The sequence below is a fragment of the Orycteropus afer genome, unplaced genomic scaffold (assembly GCF_000298275.1).
Source record: "Orycteropus afer afer isolate SDZICR_OR568_19922 unplaced genomic scaffold, OryAfe1.0 scaffold00086, whole genome shotgun sequence".
In the NCBI taxonomy this organism is placed as follows: Eukaryota; Metazoa; Chordata; class Mammalia; order Tubulidentata; family Orycteropodidae; genus Orycteropus; species Orycteropus afer.
Window position 1 is genome coordinate 7561816 of NW_006921673.1, and position 12338 is coordinate 7574153.

The 12338-nt window shown below is 40.4% G+C and overlaps 1 protein-coding gene across 1 annotated transcript in view; it reads right to left on the reverse strand.

Annotated features, from left to right (window-relative positions):
- Positions 1-12338, reverse strand: part of SNX24 (sorting nexin 24) — a 286637-nt gene that overhangs the window by 4582 nt on the left and 269717 nt on the right. The window contains exons 4-6 of the mRNA XM_007942232.1: positions 10515-10609; positions 8882-8914; positions 8212-8276 (exon numbers count right to left, since the gene is read on the reverse strand). Of these exons, the coding sequence (XP_007940423.1) occupies positions 8212-8276; positions 8882-8914; positions 10515-10609 (193 nt within the window). The remainder of the gene's footprint in view (positions 1-8211; positions 8277-8881; positions 8915-10514; positions 10610-12338) is intronic.

The window sequence follows — 12338 nt, forward strand, 5'->3', positions numbered from 1 at the left end:
TGGTAGGGTGGAGGGTCAACGAAAGAGGGGGAGGCCTTCAACGAGATGGATTGATACGGTGGCTGCGATGATGGGCTCAAGTATAGCAGGGATTGTGCGGCTGGCGCGGGATCCAGCAGTGTTTCGTTCTGCTGTGCATGGGGTTGCTATGAGTCAGAAATGACTCGACGGCACTTAACAACATAACAACAACTGGCTGTCACTCAAAGACTGTACTGGAGCAAGTTCAAAGGGGACACTGGATCAGTTCAGTAGCTACTTCAGTAGTTCAAGTGGGAAGCAATGGCAGCCTGACTAGAGCAGCAGTCACAGGATGGAGAAAAGTGGATGACTTCTAGAGAAATGAAGACATGACCTGGTCACAGATGAGATCTCACTGGTGAGACAAAGGGAGAAGTCAAGGATGCTTCTTCCTAGGTTTCCAGGTTGCCTAACCAGATGGGTAATGAGAGAAGATCAGCCATAAGACTGAGCATGAGAATAAGATAGAAATGGTAAATAAATCCTAGACTTGTTGAGTGGAGGCGCTCTTGAGACTTTCCAAAGGGGAAGTCAAATAAGTACATGGATCAAATATCAAGTTCATCTCAGTTAGTATTTATTGAGAAGGTTCTGTGTCTTATATCTGCCACTTAATAGCTGGCAAGTGACCTTAGGTGAATTATTCAACTTTTCTCTGCCTCAGTTTTGTTAATTGTGAAATGGATCTCACAACTCAACTCACAGGCTGTTGTAAAAATCGATGAGTGAAGCAAAGTAATTACACCCAAGCTTATCACACAGTAAGTACTAGCCATTATTTTGGACCAAGTACTGTTCCAATTACTGCAAATGTAAGGAAGAAACAGTCCTTGCCCTCATGGAATTTACATGCTAATCCAGAAGAAAAGGAAATAAACAAAATATCATAGGTTTTAAAAATATCTTCACCACATGCAGATTCAGTTACTTTTGGTTGATGACATTTGACTTCTTAGTTGTTGCTGTTTTCAACATGAACTAACATAATTTTTCATACACATCTTTAAAATTTTGCAATATGCCTTAAATCTATATGTTGTTGTGTTGTTATGTGCCATCGAGTCGGACCCAACTCAGCAACCCCTCCTTGAGCTTCCAAGGCAGTATCATTATGGAAGTAGATTGTCTCATCTTCCTTCCGAGGAGTGGCTGGTGGGTTTGAACTGCCAGCATCTGCTTAGCAGTCAAATGCCTTAGGCACTACGCTACCAGAGGTCCCTAAATCTACATATGTATATAATATTTAAAAGCAGGAATTCAGCTAAATTAATTTTAATTCTAAATGTATTTCTTCCACACAGGAACATATTTAATCCAGCAGCTATAAATACAGTTGTTAATTTTCAATGAAATGCTTAAGTAGAGCATACTGCATGGACGTCCTGCGTGGCACAATTAAATACTTGACTACTAACCAAACGGTTGTTGGTTCAAACCTAATCAAGGACTCTTGAAAGCAAGTCCCAGCAGTCTGCTTCCAAAAGGTCACAGCCTTGGAGACTGGATGGAGTGCAATCATACTATGACACATATGAGGTCACCAAGAGTAGGAACCACCTCGATGGCAACTGGGTTTCTTTTTTTTTTTCTTTGGTTCGTACAAGTAGCATATAACCTTTATCCTTTATCACTCAAAACATAAAAACCTATTTGAAGTCAGCATATTTAGCTTAAATGAATTAAGCAAACAAAAGGAAACCCGCCCTACTGTCATTAAGTTGCTTCCAACTCATAGTGACTCCACAGGCAGAGTAGAATGTCCCAAAGGCTCTCCAAATCTTTACAGAAGCAGACTATCTTATCTTTCTCCCATGGAGCAGCCGTTGGGTTGAACTGCCAACCTTTTGGTTAGCAGCCAAATGCTTTAACCACCATATCACCACAGCTCCTTATAAAAGAAAACAGGTATGGTGAAGTTATTTCCTTTGTGTGACCTTTTGCTCTGATTCTTTGGAAAAATAGCTTGAGAGATGTTTCCCCTAAGCACTGAGGAGTTAATCTACTTTTCTACCCCAGAGGGATTGTTATTTTTATCCAAGTTGATTAACATCTCTTGAGTAAACTGTAAGCACCTTGGTTTTGATATTTTTTGTCTGGTCCTGGGCTTTGTGATTGGTATGCACCTTGCGGGACTGGCCAATAGACTATGAAAATGATGTGAATTGTAGTCTATTAGGCAAATGAAGTATCTGTGTCCTACTGAAAGAGGATTGGTCAGTTCGTGGCCCTGATGGGATTGTTATGCCTTGAAAATGACAAAGAATTTGTGTGTTTAAGCAGCCAGTCCCATAGAGGTTTTTCAAACAGAAAAAAAAAAAAAAAAAAGAAGCAGTAAGAGAAGCAAAAGGAAGAAAGCAGCAGAAAGGAGCCTCCAAAAGCTCCTTAACAACAGGTCAAGGGCTGTATCACTGAAGACAGGACAGGCCCAGAATGGGCCCAGCATCAGAGCTGGTAACAACAGATGGTAAGGCCAAGAGAGCCTGTCCTGAGGGGACTGAGGTGAGCTTGTCCTCAGGAGGTCTAGAGGAGCCTGTCCTCTGCAGGAAGAGAGAAGGCTTGTCCTCAGGGGCTGACAGGAGGTCTGCATGGTTGAGAAAGTTGTCCTGCACTGAAGTGAGACAAGCTTCCTGATCCTGAGCCTGAGTTGTAGCCTGTTGAACCTGATCACAAGTTGTACCCTGTCCTTAATAAACCACTTAACAGTTAAGAATGGTCTGGGAGTTCTGTATGGCCAGTGCAAAGAATTTTTGAACCCAGAAGAGAAGTAGAGAGTGCCATGAGAGGAATGGCTGATGTCAGAATTGGTAATAAGACTCAAGAATAGAGGTACGTCTGATCTCCACCTCACAGGGATCAGTCTTGAGTTGCTTTTTTTTTTTTTTCCCCCCCTTATGATCATGGGGTTTATTAGGGAAGCAACATGTCACAATTCAGGTTCAGGAATGCTCAAGATACAATTCTTCAATCAGGAAAGCCTCCTTTAGCCAGGACACTAGGCACCACTCTCTTTGTCACTTGGCCTCTTGGCCTGGCCTCTGCCCTGCTCAGGCAAGTTTTACAAAGCTCTTTCAGCTCTGCCTAAAGGTGCACCACTCTCTGCCAGCAAGCCTCTTTCTTGAAGGCACTCAGCTTTCTTGCTCTGTGGTCCTACAAACCCTCCACTCTCTCTCCTGCTGGTCTCTTGGTTACTTTGCCTCTGGTGCCATTGTCTCTCAATTCAAGGACAAACTCCACTCCTGTATTTTCTCTCTTGATGGCAGTGAGATCCCCCTTTTCTGCCACTTAGATGGCTCATTTTATGCCTAGTGGAATGAATGGCAAAACTGACCAATCCCCATGTTAGCATTCCATATGCATTATTTGCAGTTCTACCCCCCAAAGGGTGCCATATCCCTTATTTACATTATTAGCAAGTCATTCAATTCCCTTGGTGGGCCATAAGTGTCTCACATTTGCATAGTCCCACCCAGTCTTCTGGTAGGAATCATAAAGACTATGGTTAGAAGAGCCATATTAAGTAATTCACTTATGATTTGACATTTGACAGAGTTTACTGTATATGTAGTGGAATGTTCTTTATTCACATTAAAACTAAGTCAAAACTGTTCAAAACACTAAGAACAAGAGTAATACCTAGCAGAATTAATACTACTCAGTGAGTAAATTCAGAAAACTGAAATAGTATTTCTCAGAAATGATTGACAATTTTTCCATGTTAAAGTATTATAACAATATTCCTGATGTGTGTAATTTTTAAAAATGTTTTTACCTACAAAATGATGTTTGTGTTTATTATATTAGTGTTGGGTTGCTCTTGATTTGCATTATCCCTCAGAAGTTAGACAGGTTCTGACACTACTACTACTACTACTTGACTTTCACACAGGAAATGACATAGTGGTAGGTAATTTAAATGCTGTAATTTTGTAGTTGCAGTGTAGTAAATTACTTAGTATGGCTTTTCTACCCATAAGTTATTGTAAACTCAGTGGTAGAATGAGCAACTGAGGAGCTCCTGATTGTAAATGTTATCCACCTGGGTTATTTCTGTTGGGTGTGGCACAACACAATGTTATGGGAGGCTCACTCTTAAGTGCTTAGAGTTCTGATGCTATGATTGGCTAATTTGACCACCCTGCCGGGCTCAAAAGGAGGCCTCCTAGAGGCAGAACTCTCTCTGACTGCTGGTTGAGGAAGACGTGCTGCCGAAAGAGACGCAAGAGACATACATTGCTGAGTGAGACACTGAGGGACCAGCACTGCTGGGAAAGGGACTGTGAGAGACTGTTGGCTGAGGGACGGTGGGCTGGGAGAGAGGCTGAGCATTTTTCCTGAACTCGAATTGTAGCCTGTGGTGCTTCCCTAATAAACCCCATAATCTGTGAGCTCTGGGTGGCCACTGAAGCGAATTAGCGAACCCAGGAGAGAGGTGGTGGGTGCTTTGGGAGGAACGGTTGGAGAAAGGGCTGGAGGGAGGCAGCATGTCTGGCCTGGCAGGAATAGGCCTTGGGTTATTGATGATGACTCTGTCTTCCTCTTGTGGGATTAGAGGAGGTCAGAACATGTGGCCTCCTTGCCGTTTTTCCAGTAGCATTATAACATACCAAGTGGTAGTTTAAGTGCTGGGGAAAAAAAAACCAGTATGAAGCTGGAGAATGACAGGGGATAGAGAAGTTGGGGAAAACCTCGTGTGAAGGTGCTATTTGAGCTTGAATGAAATGAGGTAGCCACCAGCTCTCAGGCTACCTGGGAGAAAGGCACTGTTAGGAGAGTGGACAGCAAATTTCTGCATTTGTCTACCAGGTGCTGAACATATACTAGCTGCTGAGGACTGAGAGGGTGAACCAACAGAGGGGGAGAAAAAGAACAAAGGCAAGGCAGTTTCAGATCAAGATCATCATACAAGAAAACCAAACAGGGTGCTCTGATAAAAAGTGAGTGGGCTGGAGGGGTTCATGGTGGCCGCTCTAGAGGGAGAGATAGCAAAGGTCCCTCTGAGGCTGTGACACTCAACAAGAAACCTGAAAGATGAGAAAAAGCCAACCATGTGTGGAGAAAGGTAGAAGGCTCCAGGAAGAAGCAACACCAAGCATCTTGAGGTAGAAAGGAGTTAAGTAGTACATTTGAGGCCCTGGAAGAATTCTAGTGTGGCTGAAGCAGAGGTTGTAAGGAGGTCCCAATAGAAACATAAGCAAGAACTAGACATGGAGAGTCCTTGTAAACCATGATAAGCACTTGGAGCTAAGAGAAGACTGGGATGGAAATACAATACTGTGACTCAGCTGTGCACATGGGATAATCAAGGCCATGAGCAAGGAAAAGATTTTTCGAAAGAAAGTGTATTGAGAAGACAACCTCATGATAGTTTCAGATGACCTGCCAAAGATTGGAAGAAAAGCTGAAAAGTGAAGAATCAAGGGTTCGAAGAAGGAGAAAGTGGTCAACAATGTTCAAGGCTGATGAGAGTCAAGTAAGACAAGGACTGAAAAATGTCTACCAGGTTTAGTCACATGGAAGTCTTTGGGAACTTTGTAAAGAGTTGTTTTGACTTTCTCAGAAAAATCAAAACAAAGTCAAAAAGCAAATGTTTTTGAATTCATTAAGAGGGTAGTCTATTGGCAGGAAGAGAAGGAAGAAATGGAATATATGTCTCTAACTGCCTCCGTGAACAATGCCACCTTTGCCATGTGACAGGAACCAGATGGTATCTAGTTACCATTATTGAACATTTTGACGAAAGATTATATAGAAGAATTCTGATCAAAAGAAGAAAATGCAGAACAGAATTTCAAAATTGAAATCCTCCTGCCTTTCTGGAGGCATAGGGGCCGGATGAACCCTTGAAACTACTGCCCTGAGGAAATCTTTAAACATTAAAAAATATCCCCTGAAGTCTTCTTAAAACCAAACACTAGTTTAGCTTAACTGAAAAAGAATGTCTGCCTTGTGCATTATGCTCTTTTAAGATCTACCAATATGGGCTTAAATTGACAACGGCAACTTCAAAGATTAGACAGGAAACTTAGAGGGCAGTGAGTTTATGTTAATAGGGGAAGAACAACTCAGAAAAGGAGGGTAAGAAAGGTTGCAGAGCTGAAAGAACGTAATCAAAGTCACTGAATTGTACGTGCAGAAATTGTTGAATTGATGCACGTTGTGCTATGTATATTGTCAACAACAACAAAAATAAATTATAAACAAAAAAAAGAAAAAACAGGGTAATCTTTTGACTTCTGATATTAAGAGAATAGTTTGATTACCAGAACTTTAAAAAAGAGATGCTCTTCTGATTTTATGGGGGGAGAGTCAATATATCAATTAAAATATTCCCATATTCAGTATCCTGTAGATAATAACCTCAAAATTTTGCTGAGGATCACCATAACAGAAAAATGTGATACAAGTATAGCTTCTCTTTAAGTTAAATGCTAAAGATTTACAAAACTATCACTAGTATAATACTTCTAAGACTACAGGAATGTGATTCATGAAAGAGGATTGGCCAAAATTTCCCAAAATATCAATCTGGTAACTGGCCCTCCCTGATGTAGGCCCATTTTATCCACCAAATCTGTGCTTTCCATTGATTCTCAAACCTGAATCCCCTTCTTGGGAAAGTCACTCATCCCACATCCTCCTCCCAACCACACGTAACTCTCGCTCCTTCTAGCTCCAGACATTTGCCCCTGATGTTCTTTCCCAGAAAGTTCCTCTTGGTTTTTGTTGTTAAACCTGGTGCCTCGCACATGCTAGTGCTGCTCTATAAGCTGGGTAAACCTGATTTAAGGGGCACAAAATATCTACCCTCTTCCATAGAGCACCCCTGGCCAATCTAGGCCACAGTGATCATTCCTTTTTCTACACTTCTACAGGATTTTCAATCAAATGCACGAAGTAGTGAGCATAAACAATACCTGGAGAGACAATTTGTGGAACAATGTGAAAACATAATTAAGAATACTTTTTAAAATACTACCTATCTAATCTAGATTAAGCTGTATTTTGAATATTTTTCAAATATAACATATTTTGTTAACATAACACCAAGTAATAGAACATATGTATATTTATAAAACATGAGAAGTAAATGTTAAAAAGAGGTAATATTCTTTACTGAAAGGAATTCATAGAACAAATATTATGAGACAATGCTCTTATATACCAAACCCAACACTGTCAAGGTTCTAGGAATGATCCCTCGACATAGCAAAGATATCCATAGTAGTCTTCAAACAGGGCTGTCTCTTGGCTGCCCTTCTTTAAACTGACAGCTAAGTGGGTGATCTGAGTACATGCATCCTTGCTACAGAGAACAGTTACATTTCTCTTGATGGTGATAAGGTTTTATTGTCAGAAACTAAGGATGGTTTTAATAGGTAATTTATCTATTGCTATTTACTCGCTATGCTATTTAGTTATTCTCAGAAACAAAGATTAAAAATTCACTATAGGCAAAAAGCACAAGCAGAATTCGGGGGTCCACTCCTCTCACCTGAGAGTAAGCAAGAGAGGGACCATCCTGAGCCCCTATTTTCTCATTAGCCAATGCAAATACCTGCCTGTTTCATAAGGCTGTTAAGGAAATTAAATGAGATAATGTCTGAGAATGTACTCAAAAAGAGTGCATAACAGAGCCCTTTGAAAGGAAGACTAAGAACTGGAATTTCTTAGCACAAACAAAAGACTCAGGCTAAAATATTGATTCTACTTATAACTGAATCAATTAATTATATTTAAATATATAATCTTTAAGATATAAACTCAATGGCTATCAAAATTGCTGCAACCTACACGGGAACAGAGATACACATGCAATGTATATACACAGCTTCTGGGAAGAAAGCATTTTTAAAAAAGGATTAGAACCTTGAGTTCAAACCCTGCCACCTGAATAAAAACAGGCAGAGGCCAAAATAATACTGCCAAAAATTCAAAAACAGTATGTACCTTTTCCCCTTACTACTATAATTCAAAATAGCCTGGGAAGAGAGAAAGAAAAATTATATTTCCTCCTGAAAGGCCTGCCCCAATTAAAATTCTAAATGTCTCCTACACCAAGAGCACTGGTTTATTGGCAGATTATTAAGCCCTGGACCAATGTCACTCTGTTAGACCTGTATTAAAAACGTGGTTTATGTGGTACAGGGTCAGATCAGTAAAGAGCTGTTAGCAGATGACAGGTTTGATTACCGCTTGCTGCAGGCAAGACGTATGGATCCCTGAGGAACAGCAGCACTGGCTGGTGGGACAGTTTGCTGGAAAGGTCAAGAACAGGCATGTCAGCATCAGGGGACGACGGTAAACAGAAAACACTACAAACTAGCTTTGAGGGGATCAAACTGCTGTGCGGGGATGTCTCAAGGTTTATGAATCTAACGGTGTGGGTGAATAATGGCAAACAGAGTTAGATGGAACAAGCTAACACTGTGCTCTTCTTCTAAACATTTCTTTGTGGAATTTGAAGCAGATATATAATCTGTACAATAAATCACTGCTGAAAGTTTTTATTTTAATCTTGTAGCACGATTATTGATAAAACAGAGTTCTTATTACTCATATGAAAAAACTTAGGGTTCTTACTCCTTTGTTCGTAAATATACCATATTTTCGTATATAATGTGCATATTATGCACAGAAAATTAACATGTGAGGGGTTGTGCAGTTTGTGCAAATATATGGTAATTAGCTACTCTTCTAACTTCTTATCAATTATTTATATTCTTAAAACCAATTTTCCAACAAAGACTTTCAAGGAAAACATAACTTAAAACACTTATGTGATAGGTAATTAAACACCTAACAAAGCCACAGTCCTATTCTCGGTCTGTGTAACTCCTAACTGACTAGTGTTTGTTCTTACCTTGACTCTTCAGGTTCTGTCTCATCAAAAGATCTAAAATTTTTAAAAGAGGAAAATTATATTAACCAGTATTAACTGGGTCAATGTCTATGCCAACAAAAGGAAATGAGCCAGTATTCATAGAGCACTGAACTGGGAAACATTTTGAAAAAAAAGAGGACTTCACACAACCACGGCATGTCAAGTGACTTGTAAGATTGTCCTAGTGACTCGTAGTAAGACTGGTATATTCTAGAGTTTCAATTTTCCTGAAGATCACTTAAGATAGTATAGTTTTAATTTTTGGCCTTATACAATGGAGAAAAGATTCATTCACTGTAATTACCAGCACCTCTTCTTGAAAATACAAAAAACATACAAGAAAGCTGATCCCCAGAGAATACACATAAGTTGTAAGAGAACACAATGACAACACATATTATTTGGTGAGAAGAGACTCTAATTCTACTCTGAGATGAGTGGGTGAGTGGTGAGTGTCCCTGCTTGAACACTGACAGTGAAGAAGTTGTGACAGGGGACTGACTACAGTCTCTCATCCAGCTGGTGGCTAAGGTTTAACACAACTTTGAGTGTAGTTTGCTTTACCTTAAAGATTTTGTAGTTGGTGTGGTTCCTCCCAGTCAGATCTGGAAGGATCAAGAAAATGGATAAAATACTCTCTCCTGCTAGGATTTGCAGAGTTTGTGAAGACTCATTTGTTTGTAAATGGATCTACTGTTAGGGATGCTGGTGGCTGCCTTCTCAGGCTAGCTCAGCCCAAGTTATGCACCCAGAGCACTCCAGGATTTCAGTGTCACTTCTTCAGAAGGGCTTGGCCAGTTGCTGATGATTGGTGTTGTTATGTGCTGCTGGGTTGTCTCCGACTCATAGAGACCTTATGTACAACAAAATGAAATGCTGCCCTGTCCTGTGCCAGCCTCATAATCCCTGCCATACCTAAGCCCATTGCTATAGCCACTGTGTCAATCCATCTTGTTGAGGGCCTTCCCCTTTTTCATTGACCCTCCACTTTACTGATGGTAACAAACATTATTTCCTCAGTAAGTAGGGATGAGGATCTCCAACCCTTACTTTAGAAGTTCCTGAGGGAGAGGTGTCAAGATAGTGGAGAGAGCGTTGGCCTATACAATTGGAGGCCTAAACTCTGCCAGGTACAAGTTGAGACATCTTGGGAAGTTCATTTAACTCCTTCTGTCTCTTTTGGCTCAAATATTAAATAAGAGGAATTGAGTCAGATTGTCTCTAAGGTTATTTATAACTAACTTTATATGAGTATATGTGGTAAGGGAATATAGACTTTACTTGCATATCCACAGATAAACAAATTAGCTCCTAAGCAGGTCATTTAAATTCATAATTTCTACCACATGACTTAACTCTATGTAAGCATAATTTATAAAGGCAATCCCCTGAGTCTAAACATGAGTTACTTACTGAGCCTTGCAAGATGTGTATAAGGGCTTTAGAGGAGTTCCTCTGGCTACAAGCAGGGGGCGAGCAAGTGCTGTCCCAAGCCAAGAGAGTGGGTGTGGCCAGACTGGCCCTTTTAGCACCACTGGCTATATCTGTTAGACCAATAAGTTACTGAAAAGTAACTTAAAAAACATGTCCAACATGTAACAATAATGCTTACCCACAACTCTCCGCCTTTGGTAGCGAGGGCAAGTGTCGGATGTTCAGGAAATCAAGAAACAGTTTGGGAAGTTCTTCATTTTCTAAAATGACAGCCTGTGAAGGCACGAAACAGAAACTGAAGTTTGCTATGCAATCAATCAAATTAACTATTTCAAAAAGTCATAACCGTCCATCAAGTTTTTACCAGCATCACTCCTCACAATCGACATGAGAAGTGGCCCCACATTCTCCCCACTGAGAATTCAGGCCAACACACATGCTCTTCAGTGTCAGAAAATGCAGCATTGTATTTGTTCCTTTATCCAACCAGAAGACCTACTCTACTCCAGATGCTGAGGTAGGGGACCAGAGAGTGGGAACCAAGTAGACAGAGTCTCGGCTATCACAAAATTCTAATCCAGAATGGCATTTCAAAACCTGGGAATATCAATAACACTGCTAACATATATAAAGCAAACTTTCCTTACTTAGCAATCAAATGGCCTGATATATATGTTGCTGCTGTTATGTGCCGTCGAGTCGGACTCGACTCATAGCGATCCCTCCTTGGGCTTCCAAGGCGGTATCACTAAGGAAGTAGATTGCCCCATCTTCCTTCCGAGGAGTGGCTGGTGGGTTTGAATGGCCAGCCTTCTGGTTAGCAGTCAAGTACTTTAGCCATTATGCTACCAGAGCTCCCATATATATACACACATATATTTCCACAAAAGACCACTGCTGCTTAGGAATACCGTAAATACTATAAATGCTTTTTCTAAATGGAAGATTTAGTCAAGATCCTTCAGCTCTAACAGTTTTCACATTAGGATCAACTGGTATTTCTTGCTATTAGACAACTCCACTTAAAGAGTCAGTAACAACTTTACCACTAAGTATAAATCAGTGTATATATATATTTAAAATCTATAGAGTTCTTCCATTTAGGGAACTCTCTGTTAAGTAGCTGGCACAATGGCATAACCATGTCAGTATTGAAATATCCATATTATGCAATTTCAAAGAAAAATCTGATGGAGTTAACCATAGGGTATGTTTTCATATATATGTATTTTTAAGATTCTGTCATGGTATTTGACCTGATCGTGCACTTTTTAAACAAAGACCATCTATGGAAGTAAAGCATCAACACTGTATAATAAAGTCTAAAATCCACATAACTATTTTTTTTTTATTGTGATTTAGATGAAAGTTTACAGAGCAAATTTGCTTTCCATACAGCAGTTCACATACACTTTGTCTCATGACATTGACTACAATTTACCACAGTGCAACAGCTCCCTTCCCACTTCCTTCTGTTAGTCACCTCTATCCTGTGTCCATCCTTCCATGCACTCCTGCCCCCTGAGCTGTCTCCCCATGCATAAACAGTCCTTCTTTCTCCCCTGATTGTTCTCTCCAAGGAGTGTATCTACCTCAGGTAAATGTTCCTCTCGTATGCCTGTCTTTTGTTTGGCTGGAAGCCACAGGTATGAGTTCAATTCCAGACCTGAAGGGTAAAGCCTTAGTCTCAGTGGTTCTATCAGGCTCTATCAGACCAGCAGATCTGGTCCTTTTTTTTTTTTTTTTTTTTAAATGATTTTGAGTTTTGTTTCACATTGTTCTCCCAACTTTATCCAGGATCTCCTACATAGATCCCTCTCCGAGTGGTTCACAGTGGTTGCCAGGTACCATCTAGTTCTTCTGGTCTCATAGTTGTATAGGCTGCAGATCGCAGGGTGTACAAGTCTCAAGGACTAATTATTTCCATGAGTCTTTGGTTTTCTTCATTCTTCTTTGCTCTGGATGAGGAGAGATCCATTGTTGCATCTAGATGGCAGCTTGC